Source organism: Nanorana parkeri, unplaced genomic scaffold, assembly GCF_000935625.1.
Source record: "Nanorana parkeri isolate BGI_ZX_2015 unplaced genomic scaffold, ASM93562v1 scaffold963, whole genome shotgun sequence".
Taxonomy (NCBI): domain Eukaryota; kingdom Metazoa; phylum Chordata; class Amphibia; order Anura; family Dicroglossidae; genus Nanorana; species Nanorana parkeri.
In genome coordinates this window covers 351,114-372,512 of record NW_017307231.1, presented here as the reverse complement: position 1 = coordinate 372,512, position 21,399 = coordinate 351,114, and the positions used below count along the sequence as shown (strand labels likewise).

The following is a 21,399-nucleotide window of genomic DNA, read 5'->3' as shown; positions in this document are numbered from 1 at the left end:
GCAATCTTTCTGGACTGGATTCTGTTTTCTTCGTGTGCCTTCCCTTCTGATAACAATCTTCGATCAGCAGCAGAGATCGGACTTCCATCTGATATGTGACTGGCAATGTTTTTAAATATCCTGTGGGTGCATTACTTTACCTTTATTTAACAATTACTTTAAACTGCACTTAGATCTGTGCGCCGGGTTTTTATATTTTCTTTACAGTAGGACTGTAACAACTAATCGATGAAATCGATAATGAGAATCGTTGGCAACGGTTCTCATTATCGATAGCTCTGCTGCCGCCTTGTGTCTCCACTGGCCTGGCCCTCCTCAGCCAAGCCCTCTTCCTCTTCTGCCTGCCCCATTCCACCCCAGCCACACCCTGTTCCACCTATGCCCTGCCCCCGTGCCTCTGCTGTCGCCCCATTCCTCTTTGGCATCAAGAGGCTGGGAGCCATACCCAGCCTGCTATTAGATATTTTAAAATGCAATAGCCAATAGAAGGTTGGCTATTGCACCCGCCCACTGTCTGCTGTCAATCAGCAGAGAAGGACCTGATGGATAACTTTCTCATTCAAGTCCCTATATAAAGCAGAGGCAAGTATTTGTAATGAATTGGATCTCAGCTACGGATCAATAAACCAGCTTGATTATTTATTAACAGTGTGTCGATATGTAACACTATTTCCTAATATAGGAAGATAATTAGATTGTTCATATAATTTAAATGGTTGGCAATAGACATGTGCACCAGCAAAAAAAAAATTGTTTTGATTCGGATTTTGCGTTATTTTGTTTTTTTCGGGATTCGGGTCCGAAATTGAATTCGTTTAGGGATTCGGACAAAATTCGTTAGCAGTAGTCCGGTCGAAATTTCGTTTTGTTTCAGCAAAGTGACATTTGAGGGGAAAAAAACTTTTGTGGAAAAAAAAGAAGCGTAAGTCATTGGGAGGGTGTCCCCATGCCGATGGGGACAAGGGCCTCTTCCCCACAACCCTGACCTGGTGGTTGTAAGGGTCTGCGGGCAAGGGGGCTTATTTGCATCGTGGTACCCCTTTAATTAAGGGGGTACCAATGCCGCCCTCCCCCTGTGAATGAGTAAGGGGTACTTGTACCCCTACTCATTCACTAAAGGGTTAAATAAAATAGTTTTTAAAAAGTCCAGACTTTTGATAAAATCCTTTAATTGAATTTTTTACTATTCCTTTAATTAAAAAAAAATGCACGACACCGCTGAAATAAAAAAAAGTCCCGCCGCACAACGACTGCCGAACCCGGCGAAAACTCACCGCAAAATGACATTCCTGCTCAAAGGTAAACAGATGGGCTGAGTGAGCCGTGATGTCACGGCTCGCTCCGCCCATTTAACTTTGTCAGATGTCAAATGCTACATAGCATTCGGGAACTCCCGAATGCTATTCGGGTCTGTGAGCTGAGGTGTCATATGACAAGTATTATGCTCACAGACCCGAATGCCCAAAAAATTTGGTGTGTTATTTTAAGTAAAAGTTTGGTTATTTTATTATATTGGCTTTAAGTTTTAACATTCAGATTATTTTAAATCCAGGAAACTAATTAAAATGTCTAATATAATACATACAATTATTTAAAAATATATATATTTTTATATATAGTGGAAAAAGTCATTTTCAGTTTCGGCCTGCCAAAAATTGCTGCAGGAGGTGCGTTGCCGTGCCTTTCATTTCAATGGGTCCCAAATGCACCTCCCGTCCGGAGTGTGATCGCCCACACTGGAACATGTGGTACTGCAATGCCCTTCGTTCCAGTGCAATGTGATTTTTAAAAAATGTGCATACTGTTTTATTCTGAAGTAAACTTCATGTCTGTAACGTTGCATTTGTGTATTTTATTTTAAATAAATTACAGTATAATTTTATTTTATCCGATTAATTGAAGTTAATCGGCTAACTAATCAATTATGAAAATAATGCAGCCCTACTTTACATTGCTTTTACATGGATGTTTCCCTATCAAACTAACCACACTGCAGAATCAGTTTATACATCTTTTCTGAATGAACTACCAGCATAACTGGAGCTCCTTTAGGACTAATAATATACAGTCCATAACCAATCAATCTAGTTGCACAAGTTGGTGGCTTCTGTTTTATGTAGCACAAACACATGGACACATATATGCAGCCCCACGGAAGAAGGCCCACTTCTGTGTGGCCACATATATGCGCAAGCTCGGCAGAAAGGCGGTAAAGTAGTTTTTGCAGACTTTTTTGCTTTCTATTTTTCTGTTAACACATAACATTGTGTAGCACTGTAAATAAAGAAGCAGAGCCTTTATATATAATAAGTAAATATAGCTGCCTCATATATATCAGCTGTGATCGGTGAAGATAAATTACTAGATAGGTCAGTGGTGGCTTGTTTAAACGCCCTTTCAAAAATATGCAAAAATGTTAAGGTCCTTTTTTTAATTTAGATAATAATTTATTAAGCATTTTAAAACCACCACCACATGATAAACATTTTGAGCAGGAACAAAGCAAAACAAATATTAAAAAAAAGAAAAGAAAAAGGACACATCACTATAGCACATGAAACATAATTAGGCGCAACCCATTTTGAACAAAAGCGACAAAAAAATACAAATATTGGAAGTACAATTTCTTCACCTAGACCGATAATTGAACCATTTGGGCCACATCTGAGAATGCTTGTGGTTATGCCCCCTATCCTGGTATAGTATGCGCTTATACTCTACATTTCTATCAAATTCAAAGATCCACTCTGACAATGTTGGAGGGGAATCGGATACCCATTTCCGTACCACCATTCTCCTTGCAGGACTCCTTGAAGAGCCAAAGCTATATGGGAATTCAACAGAGCAGTATCAAAGACCCCTAAAAGACAGGCTTGGAGTGAATTATCCACCATTGTATTGAATATAGGAGTTAAGTAGTGATATTACTTGATGCCAATATTGCACTAGTTGAGGACATCTCCATAATAAAAGAATCAACAATCTATCATGAAAACAGCATTTTGGACAAGGGGGGTCATCTTTTAAACCTATTTAAAATTAAAAAAAAAGCAGGTGTACTGTAGGTTGTGTGAAGAATAAAAAGTTGAGTAAGTCTATGAGTAACAGATAGAGAACTAAGACTACATTGTTCATAATCACTTTCCACTTTTCATCTGTAATGGGCCCAATATCTTCCTCCCATTTCCCCCTAGAAAATATCTTCCTCCCATTTCCCCCTAGAAGGTAATATAGATTGAGCAGTGTATTTGTGCAATAGCTGTGAATACAATAAGGAAATAATACCCATTGTATTTTTTGAAGTAACCAGAACGTCTAAGATTGGAGTGGAAGATGGGCATTGGGGAACAGACCTAAATTGCGAAAGTAGAGCATGTCTAATTTGGAGATAGTGAAAACATTTTTTATGGGATAAAACAAACTTAGATTGCAATTGTTAAAAGGAGGCACATTATGTTCATGAAGTTGAGCGACAGTGTATATTCTCACCTGTCGCTAGTTGTTAAAACCTCATAATTTAAGTAATTTGGGAAAATTTTCATTATCCCATATGGGCGAATACCTAGTATATCCAGATATAGTGAAAATTTGTTTAGTCTCCTCCAAGATCTTTCCTAACAGTTTAGCCCACAAGTAACGCTATCAAAAGCTTTCACCACATCTAGTGCCAAAAGGGCCCTGTTGTCATCGTTATCAGTGGGTATCTGCAGATTCAAATGAACTCTACGTATATTAACAGCAGTAGATTAAGTTAAAAAAAACCTGATTGATCAGAGTGTATAATTTTTGAGGATAATTTATTAGCCAATATTTTAGCTCAAATCTTTATATCATTATTTAGAAGCAAAATGGGTCTATACCATTCTGGGAAAAGGGGGTCTTTATTTATTTTTTTAGGCAATACAATGATAGTGGCATCATGCATAGTACTAGGCAAACAGCCCTTAAACAGAAGAATACGAACAGACCGCACTATCCAGAGAATTCCAATACTTCAGACTTTATTGAAGTTCACAGCAAATCCAGTATAACAGTGAAAAAAAGTGTATAAAGCAACAAATGCCAGCACGGCACACCCCCAACCAACTACAACCTCTCACATGTTTCACCCGTGGGCTTATTCATAGAGGTAACAAATACAGACCATTATCTCACCTAAATGTGTTAAAAAAATACCCTACACACATGCAGGAAGCAATGCTCACTGATGGATAGGTTAATCTAAACTGGCTGGAGTATAAGGGTCAGTAGAGCACAAAGAAACCTCCAATCCCATCATACATGTTATAATCTCCATACCAACCATACCAAATAAAGTCAGATGTTTTGAACTCAATCTCACCAAACCGCAATCTCCCTGTCAAGACAGTGCACAAGAGAAAAATATATAAAATGTCAAACTCAGTTGAGAATACATGTAAATGTACATATAAATACATATATACAGGCATTCCTCACTTAACAACCGAGTTCCGTTCCTACGACCAGGTCGTTAAATGAATTGGTTGTTAAGTGAGGAACTCTATACAGTACTGTACTGCATTAGTACAGTACTATATAGCATTGCCGATGTACAGTACCGAACAGTGTACTGTACATCGGGCAATGAAAATACTTACCGGGACCCGCAGTGAAGATCGGAGGACACCACTTCTGCCGGCGACACGACGCACTGACGCGCAAGGTCAGAGACCGATCGGCGGTCCGTCGTAAGTGCGAGTGGTCGCAAAACAGGTAAGTCGGTAAGTGAGGAAGATCTGTAATTGAATAAACTAAACAAATGAGTGGCTCATCTCACCCGAATAGACCAAAATATCAGCACTATAAAACACATAGCTTAATCGCCATGAACATATATCTATATATCTATATCTATAGCTATATATACGCGTTTGAGGCTAACTTATTAGCCGTATTTGTGGGAGAAGCCCCACACATTTAAACCCCCGTTTCCCCTACTCACCTGTCGTTACGTTTGTGACGCCTGTGGCTCCGTACCGACTTCCGTCTCCGCTGGCTTATGTCAGACGTGGCTTCCCCCTGTCTCGTAGCGCTGTTCGGCTCCTGTCAGTGTTCTATGTTCAGCTGTCTTGGGTCCCCAGCTCGGCGGCTCCTTTGGCTGTGTTAGGCCGCTGTTCGGCTGCTCGTTCCACTGGCCACTCAGTGTATGTGTTTGTATGTATGTGTATGTAGCTGTATGTGTATACGTATGTATGTAAGGTGTGTTTGACTGTGCATATATCTAAATATATGCACAGTATTGTGTGCGTGTCTATGTGTACATATGTATACTTATGTGTGTATGTGCGTGCACATATATGTGTGTAATAAAAAATAAATTAATTAAAAATAAGTATGGTCTAAGAGCACATGTTGGCAGAGGGCGTTATCTGGGTCATTAACGCATTGGGATTTGTCATGCTTCCCTCTACTCGCAGGTTGAGTGTCTTGTTCGTGGGTTGCATCGGTTCCCCGTGGGAATTTCTGCTTCTCCATTCTCGTCAGGTGTGTGAAACTCGGTTAGGGGTTTCCATCACGTTACGGTTAGGACACAATTGCACAATGTTAGTGCGTCACACCATGCTACTTCACATACACTAAGCTCTGTAGGGTTCATTTCTGTTACGGAGATTTGGTTTGTTATTGCTTGACACATAAGTTAGCAGACGCATCTGCATTCACATAGACTTACCCAGGTCTGGGGTCGGGGGGGCTCTGAGTGTTTTTTAGATTTTCTTTGTTGGTCACTTCCTTTCTCGGGTCCCCCGCTCATACGTTGCCTGTTCTACACACCTATACCTGGCCATCGGACGGACGTAGGTCTGGTCTTGGAGTAATTGCCTGCTGCGTCTCAGACGCTCAATAAAAAAGGGAATATATACATATAATTCATGTTTGGTTGGTTTCCGTACTCCCAGGTGTGTTCCTTATGTCATAGTTTAGACACATCCGACACGGGTCTCATTCCGCCCCACGTCTATGTTTTTTGTACGTTTGTTTTACGGACATTGTCAGCACTCTGGTGGTGCTTGTGGCTCTCCTACATTGTCAGTTGTCATTTCAGCCGTACAGAATGTTGCGAGCTTCCGACATTGATGGGTTCATCTCCATTCCACCATCTCCGGTCTGGAGATCGGCACACAGCAGTGCGCCATCCCTTCACTCCTGGACTATTCTCAGACTGACGGCTGAACTCCAACGTAGGAGGATACCTTTTTTCCGGTGACGGCCCGGAAAGCTGAACTGTTCCGCTTATTGTTTCCTAGCTCCATTGCTACCAGGGCTAACGGTCTATGGCTACTTCCCTAACGCAAATTCACGCTTTGCTGAATTCTCTTAATTCCTCTAGTCAGAGTCTTCGGCATAGGATGGAGTCTGTGGTGGGGAACATCTATAGCTCTGAGGCCTTATATTAGGAGGAATATCCTCGAGGGGAAAGATATGAATCTGGCCTCCCTACTTTTGGCGTCTCGTGATCTGGCAGTAAACAGTTGGTCAGATGGAACTCGGGGATGTTATTCTAGGTATGTGCCCAATACTCAGTGGGAGAAATATCAGGCATTTTTTTAAACTTCTTGTGTAATTTGTTCCGTGCCAATAATTCTGCTTTTCCATCCCTACAGGGTAATTTTTGCCCCCTTATTTGCATACTGTCCATAGCGACCATGGAGCCCCACACATTTAAACCCCCGTTTCCCCTACTCACCTGTCGTTACGTTCGTGACACCCCACCCGCTCTTACCCCTTCTGGCAAAATTTTTACTCCTGAGTATGCCCCCTTATTTGCATACTGTCCAGTATGAGTTAAATGTACAGTAGGAGCCACTGCTCGTTTAATACGAGTGATCTAATGAGAACACTCATTTTAAAAACGAGCAGCGGCGGCGATCGAGATAACCATAGAGCAGACGAAGAACGGACGTTCTTCGCCTGCTCTGTGTGATCACTGAGACCATGGCACTGTAATCACAGCACTACCTGTCTCAGCGGTCACTAACTGCAGCTTCTGTCACAGAAGCTGTGACAAAAGCTACGGTCTGTTGAGTGCTTCATAAGGCGCACCGAACCTCCGGAGAAGGATGCCACACATTAGTTAAAGATAAAACTCAAAATAGTCATTATAACACATGTAAAACACACAGTGTATGTAAAAAAAACTGCGTCCACATTTATAAAATTGAGTTTGACATTTTATTTTATATATTTTTCTTTTGTGCACTGTCTTACACCCTGCACAGTTGACAGGGAGATTGCGGTTTGGTGAGATTGAGTTAAAAACATCTGACTTTATTTGGTATGGAGATTATAACATGTATGACGGGATTGGTAGTTTCTTTGTGCTCTACTGATCCTTATACTCCAGCCAGTTTAGAGTTAACCTATCCATCAGTGAGCATTGCTTCCTGCATCTGTGTAGGCTGGATATTTTTGAACACATTTAAGTGAGATACTGGTCTGTATTTGTTACCACTACAAATAAGCCTACGGGTGAAACATGTGAAAGGTTGTAGTTGGTTGGGGCGGTGTGTAGTGCTGGCATTTGTTGCTTTATACACTTTTACCTACTGTTGTACTGGATTTGCTGTGAACTTTAATAAAGTCTGAAGTATTGGAATTCTCTGTATAGTCCTATCTACAAGTTTAAACAGATTCCCGGCGGCAAAAGTCGCCGGGAGTCTGTTTAAACAGCCCCGATGCTGGCGACGTACACTGTACGTCGTCAGTCACGAAGGGGTTAAGCAGAGCTTCATGAAATGTCTGAAGTATTGTTTATACATTTTATATGTCTCAATAGGGAGACCACCATGGCCATGTGCTTTTCCATACGGAAAACTACTAATCGCTTTTTCCATCTCTACCACAGTAATTGGAACTTCCAAATCTTGTCTATTGGAGATAGACAAGAGTAGGAAAAATAATATAGGACAAATACTCTAAGTTCTGAATAAGTATATATGGCTTAAGAATTTTATAATTTTTTATAGAATTGAATGAAATACTCTATAATTTGTTGTTTTTCGGAATGTATGTGGCCAAGGGAATCTCTAATGCAGGCCTCAAAATCTCTACTCGCCCCCTCGCAATTGGCGAGTGAAAATTGTGGGGGGGCGAGTGGAATCTCATCGAGGAGCGCTGTCGTCACTCTGACCTCTGCGCCGTGCGTCACTCTGACCTCTGCCATGTGTGTTACATTACTGACCTTTGCTCTGTGCGTTACATTACTGACCTAAAGGCAGGCATCCCAATACTTTTGGCAATATAGTGTATATATAGTAGTGGCCCCCATGGGACTTGGGTGGGCAAATTCAACTGACTGACTTCTTTTTTTTTTGGCTTCTTTTGTTGTTAGTGTCTTTATTTGGGGTGTGATAAGTTACCTTTTGAGTCTTGTCTTGTTTACTGCTATGTTTTGTACTCTATCATAAAGCTTGTTCTAATAAAGAGAATTAAAAAAAAAGCTAGACCAAATCTTCCTGAATATGAACACTAAGGACAAGTGGGAATGTTTCAAGAAAATTTTATATAACATTCGCCAGTACATTTCATTTAGCAACACATTCAAAACAGAAAAAGTTAAAGCAGGGTGGTTAACTAGCAAACGAAAGCAATATATAAAAGAGAAAAAAAATGGCCTTCAAAAAAAATAAGACAGAGGGGTCACCACCATCAGCGTTCAAACACTACAAAAAAAGATGCAAAAGAGCAATCAGGGCAGCAAAAAAAAAAGGAAGAGTATGAAATATTAACCGTACCAGCCTGAAGTGAATAGCCGAACAGTGTTTGACTCACTTCACTTCAGATCGGTCATGCCCTCGGCAGCATCGTGAATAGACCCCATAGCAACAGAAAACAAAAGAAACCCCAATAAATTATTTAAATATATAAATAGTAAAAAGGTAATGGCAAAACATTTAGGCCCCATAAAAGATGAAAAGGGGAAGTCGGCTACCAGTGACAGAGAGAAAGGTGATGTGTTAAACAGAATGATTTGCTTCTGTCTTTACAGAAGAGTCAGACGGGGGTTAATAAGCAAGGCATCTAGTAACAGAAGATTTAACGTATCGTAAAAAAAAAAAGTCTAGAAAGATTAAATGTACACAAATCTTCGGGACCAGATGGGTTGCATCTACGGGTGCTCAAGGAACTTAGCCACCTAATAGCCAGACCATTGTTCCTAATCTTTATGGACACTTTAATATAAGGTATAGTACCAGCAGATTGGCAGAAAGCGAATGTGGTACCAATATACAAAAAAGGGAAATAAAGTACAACTGGTAACTATAGGCCAGTGAAATTAACATCAATAGTGAAAACAAAAAACAAAGGAATGATACGGGACTATATGAAGGAATTTGCCTATGAAAATGGTATAAGTGGGGAGGGTACCAACATGACTGAAGGACCGTTCTTATCAGACCAATCTATTACCATTCTATGAGGAAGTAAGTATTAATTTAGACAGAGGAATACCAGTAGCCGTGGTATATCTTGACTTTGCTAAAGCATTAGATACAGTACCCTACAACCGTTTAATTCACAAACTAAGGTCTATCTGTTTTGATGAAATTGTATGTACATGGGTGGAAAACTGGATGCATGCTCTTCCTCGAACTAAATCTGTCCAAAACTGAACTTATAATATTCCCTCCTCTCCTGTCCCCTCCCCCGAGTTCTCCATCACAATCAACAGCCAAGCCGGGGTACTCAGTGTAATCCTTGATTCTGAGCTCTCCTTTCAGCCCCACATCCAATCACTATCTAAATCTTGCCAACTCAACCTCCATGACATTTCCAAAATTCACCCTTTTTAACAAATGGCACCGCTAAGCTTCTAATTCACTCCTTGTAATCTCACCTCGACTACTGTAACTCCCTCCTTGTTGGACTACCACTAAACAGGCTATACCCCCTTTAGTCTATCATGAACGCTGCTGCCAGACTCATCCACCTTACCAATCAATCAGCGTCTGCCAACCCTCTCTGCCAGTTCCTCTACTGGCTCCCATTTGCCCAACAAATAAATTCAAAATACTAACAATAACATACAAAGCCATCTACAACTTTGCCACAAACTACATCACCAACCTCATCTCAAAATATCACCCAAACCGCCTCCTTCTTTGTTCCTGCCAAGACCTCCTGCTTGTGCCACCTCGTCCCATGCTTACCTCCAGGATTTTCATCCTCTGGAACTCACTACCCCAATCTGTCCACTTATCTTCTACTGTGTCCACCTTTAGGCGATCCTTGAAAACGCATCTCTTCAGGGAAAACTATTCCTCCTCGATATAACTGTCCTTTCACTTCTTCCATTAAATCATCCCACACAATTATTACTTTTTGTATCACTTGCCCCTCCTACTAGATTGTAAGCTCTCACGAGCAGGACCCTACTAACCCTCCTGTATTGACATTTTATTGTTAACTGTAATGTCTCCCTCCATTTTGAAAAGCGTTGCACAAACTGTTGGTGCTATATAAATCCTGAATAATAATAATCATAATAATACAGAGGGTAGTAATACATGGTTCATTTTCTAACTGGGCAAAAGTTGTGAGTGGGGCGCCCAAGGGTTCGGTCTTGGGACCAATTCTGTTTATCTTATTTATAAACGATATAGAGATTGGAATTAATAGTTCATTCTCAGTGTTTGCGAATTATACTAAACTGTGCAGGGCAGTACATTCTCATCAAGACCTAGATAAAATTGAGGTGTGAGCTGCAAGATGGCAAATGCAATTTAATATTCAAAAATGCAAGGTTGTACACATGGGAGCAAAGAATGTGCATGCAAACTACTACTTAGGGGGTGCTCCACTGGGGATGTTGGACATGGAGAAAGACCGGGGGGGGTCCTCATAGATCGCAGATTCAGCAATAGATTGCAAAGTTTATACCAATGACATGGGGCTTTTCAGGTGCTATTTAGCATACACTTTCCAACACCATATAAGATGATTACAACATATACATCATTGTCATGTAATCATGTTATAGGATGTTGGAAATTGTATACACAGATTGATATTGTGGACATAAAATATTGATTTTATGTTATGTTATGTTTTTAGTAGGGATGCACCAATACCATTTTTTCCCAACCAAGTGTGAGTATCAATTCAATACTTTTCCTCAAGTACTCACCAATGCCAATTACCAATACTTTTTTTAGTGTCATGGGACAGTTTTTCTAAAACAACACAGACTAATGATTTTAGGACAGTGGTGAAGTTCCAGGGCCTGATCCCATCTGCAAACGCTGTGCCCCTGGTAGTTCTGTAATTGGCTCCAAGCTGTAGAGGGACTAAAAATACTACATATCCCAGTGATACATTATACAGCAATGCCAAAAAAAATTGTCAGCTATAAAGGACTACAAATCCCAGCTATACTTTATACAGCAATGCAGAAAACCACCAGCTATAGAGGACTACAAATCCCAGCTATACATTTTACAGCAATGCCGAATGGCAACAAGATATTGAGGACTAAAAATCCCAGCAAAGCAAGCAGGATACTATGCTGCAATAAAAGAGGGATTTAAGCAAGGGTTAAAATATAATTTTACCACTTTATAAATCACTGGTAAAGCCTCACCATGAGTATGTGGTTCAGTTTTGGTCACCAACCCTCCGGAAAAGGCGTCCTCAAACAAGAGGGAGTTCAGAGAAGGGTTACAACATTAATAAAGGGGATGGAAGTCCTGAGTTATAAAGATTGACTCCAGAAATTAAACTTGTTCTCCTTAGAAGAGAGGTGTTTAAGAGGGGGTCTAATTGCAATTTTCAAAATCATTCATGGGGACCACAATATCTGGAATAGGATGTTTACACCGAGAGCTCTATTGCCGACACAAGAAGACAAGAGGTTAGAAAAGAGGGGGTTTAAGCTTAGACTGCACAAGGGTTTGGTTTTTTTTTTTTTTAACTGTGAGAGTAGAAAAATGTGGAATTCCCTTCCACCGTCAGTAGTATACACTGATAGCATTGGTAAATTCAAGAAACTTTTAGATGCGTTTCTTAGTTCACTAAATATACAAGGATATGGGAACTACTAGAGCCAAGTACTGTATATACACACATATGCATTGATTGAACTGGATGGACCTGTGTCTTTATTCAACCTTACCTATTATGTTACTACTATGTCTGAAATTATTATTATTATTATTATTACATAGTATTTATATAGCGCCAACAGTTTGCGCAGCGCTTTACAATATAAGGAAGACATAACAGTTACAATACAATTCAAGACAAGATGGTAAGGAGGGCCCTGCCCCTGAGGGCTTACAATCTAAAAGAGGAGGGGGAAATGATACATGAGGTAGCTGTGGGAATGAATTATGTGAGAATGTGAAGGTTCAGTGGTTAGGTAAATAATAATGGTTAGAAATAATTTAGCTATGGTTATCAAAAAAATTCAGAAAGTAACTCAAAGCAAATCTATCCTCTGTCAGAATACAAAACTAATAGCCAATTATAAATTAGTGAAGTGGTTGCCATCTCTGTTTAAATTACTTAAGAAATCCAAATTTAGACATATATCTGCACAGTGTTATCAATGCCCAGGGAGATTTTCACTTTTTTTTTCACAATTGTCATTCACACCTTTTGCCACTTTTTAACATTTGTTTAAATCCAGACTCTATGTTAAGGGATACGTTCACTTTTTGCAGCATTTTGCAAAAATTAAAGAAATGCATAATTAATAATATATTTTTAAAAATATGCATTTCTTTAATATTTGCATTCAAGCCTGGAAAGCATTGCAATAGTAATCATTAGATCACAGCTGCAAAACTCAGCCTTCTGCACATTTTCAAACTGTCAGAGCTTGTACGGTGGTACGGCGTTTCAGTTAAGAGAGATGGGGGCGGCAGGGGGGTAGAGGATGCCATCCTCCCTCTAGGTAGATGCGGTAATAAGGGCAGCTCTACCTAGAGCGAGGACGGCTGGAAGCCGTATGAGGTGATTTATTGCAATTTGAACTCCAGCCGTCCTTCCCCCATCTCTCTTAACTGAAACTCCGTCCCTCCGTGTAAACTCTGGCAGTTTGAAAATATGCAGGACCCTGAGGTTTGCCACCCTGATCGAGTGATCACGATTGCAATGCTTTCCAGGCTTGAATGTAAATATTAAAGAAATTCATTTTTTAAATATATTATCATTTATGCATGTCTTTAATTTTTGCAAACGTGGTGCAAAAGGTGAACTTATCCTTTAAGGAAAGGTTCACAAGAAATAGAATCTGGCTGTTGCCTTTATACTTGATATGCTGGTACCCCATTTAGTTACTTTTGGAACAAAAGAAACAACTGTAGCAAAGAGTGGTGCACCTTTTCCAGCATATGACCTTGGAGTTTCACCTTCCAAGATAACATTACATGTTTTAAATAGTTTAAAATCATTTACATGCTTACCTGGTAATGTAAGGCATACAAGACTAGCAATCAGTAATGTAACACACATGAAAATTATTAACAGAAGGATCTGTAGAAAAAAAAAAAAGAAGAAATGCTTGAGTAAAACACAAAACAAAACACAAGACAAAGTTTTTCACTTATGAAATGCAAATAAAATAAGTGCTTTGTACTATATATACTCCATGACAATTTTTCTAATTTTTGTAGTCATGTATTACTTTCACTCTGAGGGCTAGTTCACACCATAAACAATGTGTTCCACAGTGGTCAGCCTCTGGAACGCATTGTATTGCATTCCGATATATATATCATATCGGAGAGAAAGAAATTTAGGAGACACATTTGTACACTGTCATTTTGAAGTGAATAAAAAAAGAAAAAAGAAGTCCACAGAAAAATTGGCTGTGAAAACCACTTAAAGGGTTGTATCACTGTGGGCATTGCAAAGGTTGTTGATACATACACTCAGTTTATAAACCCAAATGATGGAACAGTGGCTGATTGAGTCTTTTATAAACTGCAGCACTACAGGATTACAGCTAAATGCTTCTGTCTTCACCTCTATATGGATAAGAGTTAAGGAGGATTATAGAACATAAATGATAAATGTTCTTAAAAAGGACAAACCAATCCCAATATTGATATGGGGGAAACATGGAGCAAGGACAGTGGGCTTAAAATTCAGGGGCCTTCAAGTGTTGCATTCTGAAGCCAAATGGATCTTCATTCTGTATTCTAAAGGTTCAAATGGTCTGAATGAGAGCTTCCTCTTCCCTTTGTGTAAATATAAAGTATGTAAATAATAGGTTAAATTTTTTTAAAAACAAAAAGGCATTCTAGTTGCACATCATAAAATAGAGTGTGGTCTTTTCAAAAGAAAACGAATAGCAAGATAAATTGGAAAATTTCTCTTCAGATGGATACAATGAAAGAATCTCAACTGGCAGCTCCTGAAATTTGATACAGGAGGGAAAACTCAATTTAGTTGTAAAACATTTTTTGTAAGTAACCATAACTGTTAACAAAGATGAAAAAATTATCTTGTATAAAAGATTAATCACCGGTAAATTAGAAATAAAAAAGTTAGACAATGCAATAAAATAATATGGAAATACAATAATGTATTTCATTCCATTGCTTTGGGGGTGCATGCTTGAGATGTAGAAGGGTTTTTTATAGGGATGTTACTTGTGTGAATGAGGTCTTAAGCTAAATTAAGGTTTTTTCACTTTTCTACACAATTCTTGTGGCCTTTTTTCAAATGGCACGTTGAGATACAACTTTGTGACAATTTAAGCAAAGTAAACTTATTTTTCTGACAGTCATGTTGTCTTTTGAGTTACAGTTTTTCATATTAAGAAACTGACCTAAAATCATTATTTTGTATTGCTTTGGAAAAAATGTGATCTGCCCCTTTAAGAAAAAGTATCGGTAATTGGTATCGGCGAGTACATAAAAAAAAGTATCGGTACTCGTACTCAGACCCAAAAAAGTGGTATCGGTGCATCCCTATTTTTTTACTTACCAGTAAAATCTGTTTCTTGGCATACAGTACAAGACACAAATAGATTCAGAGAAGACTGGGTAATATGCCGTTATTATTAGGTGATTGGACACTGGCAAGAGCTGTGAGGACCCTCGTATAACCCCTCCCTCTCCAGGAAAAAAAAAATTTTTAGGCACGCAATAGAGGACATAGAGCTGGTGATCCTGTATTGTACTCCAAGAAACAGGTTTTACTAGTATGTCAAAAGTCCTATTTCTTGATCGTACAATACAGGACACATGCAGATTCAGAGACAACTGAGAAATCCCTAAGCAATAAAACAGAGTGGTGGTCAACACAGCAAAACAATCGCCAACAGGCGAACCCCCAACATCAGAAAGTAGCCTGTAGCACCATAAGGCAAAAACTAGCATCCGCAGATGCTCAAACATTTACCTTGTAGAATTTAGTAAACCTATTAGCAAAAGACCAGGTGGCATCCTTGCAAATCTGCAACGCAGATGCTTGATGCCAGAAAACCCGAGAATCACTGACAGATCTTGTAAAGTGCATCTTTACAGGAAAAAGCAGAGCCTTCTTTTTTTGCAGAATAGGCATGCACCTGACTGATTCACCTGAGATGGTGGAACAAAATGCAGGGAGCTCACTATGAAGTCCTTCAGGAAATACAAAGATATAATTTGAATACCGGTATGTAGCTTTAACATAGATAAAGATGAACAGCCCGGACTATATCCAAACAGTGGATAAAGACTTCCTTAGGAGGTTTCAGGGCAGGACAAAAGGAAGGAAGGATTATTAACTGCTTTCCGTCCGCCTGTTGTAAAAAAAACGGACGGGTGGCAAGCTCCCATTGGTGGAACGTCGTAAATAAACAGCTTTTTTTTCCTGCTCGCGCGCCCCCCTACCGCGTGCATGGGCAGAAAAAAACTGTTGAATGCTGTTACTGTTGTAAAAGCTGTTTACTGTTGTACAAGCGATTGGCGGCTCTATAGCCATCCGATCGATTGTACGTGCTGCCCTGCTCGCCACCCCCTCGAGTGCCACCGCCCCCCTCCTGCACCCTCACCTCAATCCCGGCCTGGGACCGGCTCACATGGGTGTCAGGAGGAAGATGGGAGGGAGCTCAGCATCCTTCTCCTTGCTGATCTCCCTCTGACGTCTGAATGCGGAAGCTATGTGTAATACATTACTTCCGCATTCAGCTGTCATTTATCTTGCTGCTATAGCCAGAGAAGAAGCTGGTGAAGTAAATCTCTGCTTCATCAGCTTCTTTGGGGGTCCCCAGGTGACAGGGGTCTCAGAGTCACCTAATGTCTCCATAAAGAGGACCTGTCAGTGCTCCTGTGCTATCACATAGGGGGATTGGTAGCCCCCTATGTGATAGCAATAACATTGTGTAAAAATAAAAAAAATAAAAATAAAAGTCACATTTAAAAACATGTAAAAACCCCCCAAAAATGTTTAAGTCCCCCACTCCCATGTTTATGCACAAACGTAAATATGCATCAGAAAAACTACAATTGCACTACACGTTACATATCACCACGAACGTTGGAGTGCGAGCAATAATTTTAATGCCCTCAATCACTGATAACACTAAACTGATGAGTAAAGTGGTAAAAGCTATTAAAGCGTTGCCTATGACCAATTTTGGGTATTGTAGTTTTTTGAGGTTTCATGGGCGTGCACAATTTTAAGGCTTGACATGTTTGGTGTCTATTTACCTGACGTGACCCCATCTTTTATATTTTACCAAAAAATTGGGTAATAATAAATGTTTTATAATTTAACCACCGGCCATTTAACTACAACGGCCGGCCGGGAGGTGACAGGATGCTTCCTGGATGTGACAGGCTGTCTAAAGACAGACTGTTAGCCCCACCCACCCGGCAGCGGGGAACTACCAAAATGTAAAAACAGGCAGCGATGCCTGTTTACATACGAGTGATCCACCGGCTGTATAGCCGGCGGATTGTTTGTATACTGTGTCGGTCTGTGCGCTCAATTTTGGGTATGGTAGTCTTTTTGCGATTTCGGGTGCGCACAATTTTAAGGCTTGACATGTTTGATGTCCATTTACCTGACGTGACCGCGTCTTTTATATTTTATCAAATAATTGGGTAATAATAAATGTATTATAACAATGTAAATTTTTTTTTTTTTTACATTTTCAGTAATTGTGTTTAATAGGGGAAAGACGTAGATCAGAGAGTACCGATTCCACAGAGCCAGGAGTGCATCCACTGCAAATGCTCTCAGATCTATAGACCAGTTTTATGTTTAGTCTGGATGCAAAGCGGTCTATGCCTGACTGCCAGCAGCAGATCTCTACTGAGTGACGAGACCATTCCCATGAATCCGGCTTCTACCTGCTAGACATGTGCACCAGCAAAAAATTTGTTTAGATTAGGATTTTGCATTATTTCGTCTTCCGGGATTCGTGTCCACAATTTAATTAGTTAGCGGTAGTCCGGTAGAAATTTCGTTTAGTTTATGTTTCGTTCGTTGCAGCAAAATGACATAGGGAAAAAAATGTTTTATAGGTCTGCAGAAGGGTTAAATAAAATAGGGGGGTACCCCAATGCAAATAAGCCCCCTTGCCCACAGACCCCCACAACCACCGGGTCAGGGTTGTGGGAAAGAGGCCCTTGTCCCCATCGGCATGGGGGATCGGCATGGGGGAGGGTCCCTCCTAACATTCCTACCAGACCTAAAAGGGTCAAGTATGAATTGGGGGGGAACCTCACACTTCTTTGTTCCCCTCTTCCTCTTCTGCAGACTAAAAAAATGTCTAATGTCACTTTGCTGCAACAAAATTTCATCCAACAAACGAAATGTCGTCCAGACTACCGCTAACGAATTTGGGAATCGGAAATTCAGATTTGTTTGCATTCGTTATAACTGTAATTCGTAAATTCGGATACATCTGAATGTCAGAATTTCCGAAATTTCGTCCGAATTTGAATTCGGAACGAATGTCTACAGTCTGCTGAGAAAGTCCGCCTGCAAATTTTTCATTCCAGGAATGTGTACAGTGGACAGGGCTGGGACATGAAGTTCCACCAAAGCCAAGATCAAGCACACTTCTCTTTGAGCTGCGTGACAACTAGTTCCCCCTTGATGGTTTATGTATGCCACGGCATTGTTGGATTGGACTGTCATCCGTCTAATCCAATAATGGATGTCCAGTTGAAGGTGACATGTCCAGTACTGCAGGGAGAGTTAAATTGCTCTCAACTCCATTACACTGATGGGTAGTCTGGCTTCCCTCGCTGATCAGGTCTCCTGTACAGTTGAGAATCTTAGAACACCCCACCAGCCCAGTAGGCTGGCTATTTTGGACTGGAGATCCACCAACCCTGGTTGACAGGTGCATGGGCCAAGCCAAAGAATGAGTCTGTTTATCCCACATAGCCAGAAGCTCAATGGTCCAGAGTGGAACTAAGCATATGGTACCACCTCAAAGAAGATTACCATCAGACCCAAGACCTTTATGTGGAATCTCACTGAGGGCTGGTCCTTGACTTGAATGGCCTGTAGCTGCGATCACAGAGAACAAATTTTCCCCAGAGGGAGAAACACCCTGGCCTGATCTGTATGTAAGAGAATTCCAGGCACACCGAAACGCTGCTCTGATTGAATTGTCTTGTACATGTCGAACCTCTGGATCTGTTTGGAAAAGGCCTTCAGTAGCAGGTCATCCAAATATCCCACTACACGGACACACTGAGAACACAACAGTGCAAGAACAGTGGCTAGTAGTTTGAACACCCAAGGGACCGTGGAAAGGCCAAGAGAAGTGCAACAAATTGAAAGTACTCTTCCTCCAAGGCCAAACACAAAAGATGTTGATATGAGGGAAATTGGCACATGCAGGTAACCATCTTTCATGTCCACCAAAGCATGAAGATCACCCTGCTGAAGAGAGACGGTAACTGATGCGGACCAGCAGAAACTTAAGAGACTTCAAGTCCAGGATGGGACATATCCCACAGTTCAGTTTTGGATCTGTGAAGAGGTTGGAGTAAAAATCTTGGAACGTCTTCACCTGAGGGATAGGAACAAAGACTACTGACATCAGTAATCCTGGCAATGGCCTCTGTAGAGCTTCCATACGCTGTTGGCAAGAGGGAAGATTGGAGAGCATAAACTGAGGAGGAATGCAGGACAACAGCTTCAGCTTGCAACCCAGGGAGGCTATGGAAAGTACCCAAAGACTCTGTACATCCTGACTCCAGACAGCCACAAAGGCCAGCAGACCGCCCCTCACTTGAGAAAGTGGGGGAATCCACTAATTTTGAGGAGGGCATGGTAGACTTGGAAGGCTTCATGGTCCAGAGGAGTCCCCATTCTTCCTCAAAAATGAATTCTCCCATGAACAGAATCCTCTCCAAGTGCTTCTTACAGAAAGGTTCCGCTAACCAGAACCAGAGGTCTAAACATCTGCACAGACAGCAATCCCGGCCTAGGCAGCTGATGTAAACGGTCAACTAGGCCATCCACACAGTAGTGCAAGCGTACTGGCAAAATCTTTAGCTGCTGTCACAGCAGGGTCCATAGAAAGAGGAAAGGGTGCCTTGAACAAGGCTTGCAAGTATTTATCCACAGAGTCCTTAAAGACTGTGATATCTTTCATCAGAATAGTTAGAGATCTGTTGAGGCAAGAAATAGCCACATCTATCTCTGGCACTACCTCAAGGGGATATTACTGTGGGTGCGTGGCCTGAGCATGGCGGCGAGCAGACGTGTGTGAGGAGAGCTCCAGAGATAAATGGAGATCGTTTCAGTTGATCCCTCTATTTGACCATGTTTCGCCCTATGTGTAGAGGTACCAGAAGATCGCGGACCCCCCGCACTCCATCCCGCCCTCGTGTGCAGGCAAGCTTAGACTCATATTTCTGTCCCAGCCCGCGGCCGGAGCCCGGACCCAGGCCACTTGACCCACGTGGGCCCGGCCTACAGCGAGGCACCAGGACACGCCGGTATCGTCCCCTACTGCCGCCCCGGCCATCTCTCAATGAGAGGGATCCCAGGGACTGATGGACCCCTCTGCGTCCCCGGCTTCCTCCTTACCAGAGCCCATGCTGGGGATGCTGTTGCGGTCATCGCCGGGACCTCCGCGAGCGTCAGGCGGCTCCGACCTGTCGGATAGACCAGACCTATGTGCCATGCTGGCGGCACTCCCGACCAGAGAGGACATGCAATCAATGATCTCCCAAATAGATGCCTCACTCTACGCGGACCTAGCAGAGGTGAGAGAGGGGGTTGCCCAGCACACTCAGCGCATTGAAGCATTGGAAGCGGCTGACACCTCACTACTGGCCCGGGTCTCCCAGTTGGAAGACTCCATGCGACAGCAAAAAGCCCAGACGATTCAACTCCAGTTGCGACTAGAGGATACAGAGAACCGTAACTGCCGCAACAATCTGCGGTTGAGGGGGATACCAGAGGCTACTGGCGGATAAGACCTCAGAGCGGCTGTCACAGCCATATTCAATATTCTGCTGGGTAAGCCCCCGACGGACCAGATGAAACCTGACCGCGTGCACAGAACACTAGGCTCCAGAGGACCGGATGAGAACCGGCCTAGAGATGTGCTATGCCGCGTGCATTTCTTCAACATCAAAGAGGAAATCCTACGAAATGCATAGAGACAAGATCCTCCCAGATGCGTGCCCTCAAACACTGTACTGGAGAAGAGTCCTCAAGCCCCTGACGGACTGACTTCAAGCCATGGGGATCCCTTATCATTGAGGCTTCCCGTTAGCCATGATGATCGGCAGAGGCGACAGGTCATTCAGACTGACCTATTCACTCCAATTGCCCAACTTGGCGTGTTTTCTTGAGTGCAAGCCCCTCTCGCTTCCGAACTGGCTTGACACCTCTTCCCCAGATGGGGCGATCCTAGGGCATGCCAGTCTTTCTAGACCCTCAAGACCCAGGGGATCTCGCCAGACGTCAGTAACCAGATCCGCGAGACGGGAGCTCCCAGGAGATCCGGAAAGCTGATGAGTACTGAGACGCTGTGCAGGCCTGCACCATATATAGACCCCACGGGGGTCCGTATTGTGCCCTATCCCGCTATACCTGGATTCTCCCTGTAGAGCTTATGTTCGTGTTCAGCATGTTTTGGGTCTTGGGGAGGCGGGTGCCTGTTGGGGCCAACAGAAGCAGGACATATTGTTTTTGTACAGCATGAGTTGCACCTACGCTCTCATACTAGTCAGACAGCCCCCCGGGAGACTGTCTGATTATATATCAGCTGAAAATGTTGGGAAGTGTACTCTGGGGTGAACTCTCCTTTGACATTGTTATGCTCATTCTATTGCAGGAGCCCACCTTGGGCCTACTGAGTAACCAGTCGTGGGTTGTTTGCATAGTTGACTGCATAGGGGCCCTGACTCTGTGTTTTGGTTTGTGGTTTTTTGTGTGTGTTTTTTCCTGACAGTGCACCCTCTGTGG

The 21,399-nt window shown here is 41.9% G+C and overlaps 1 protein-coding gene across 1 annotated transcript in view; it reads right to left on the bottom strand.

Annotated features, from left to right (window-relative positions):
* Positions 1 to 21,399, bottom strand: part of MARCH6 (membrane associated ring-CH-type finger 6) — a 499,681-nt gene that overhangs the window by 153,134 nt on the left and 325,148 nt on the right. Inside the window, exon 15 of the mRNA XM_018566614.1 lies at positions 13,425 to 13,494. Coding sequence (XP_018422116.1) covers positions 13,425 to 13,494 — 70 coding nt within the window. The remainder of the gene's footprint in view (positions 1 to 13,424; positions 13,495 to 21,399) is intronic.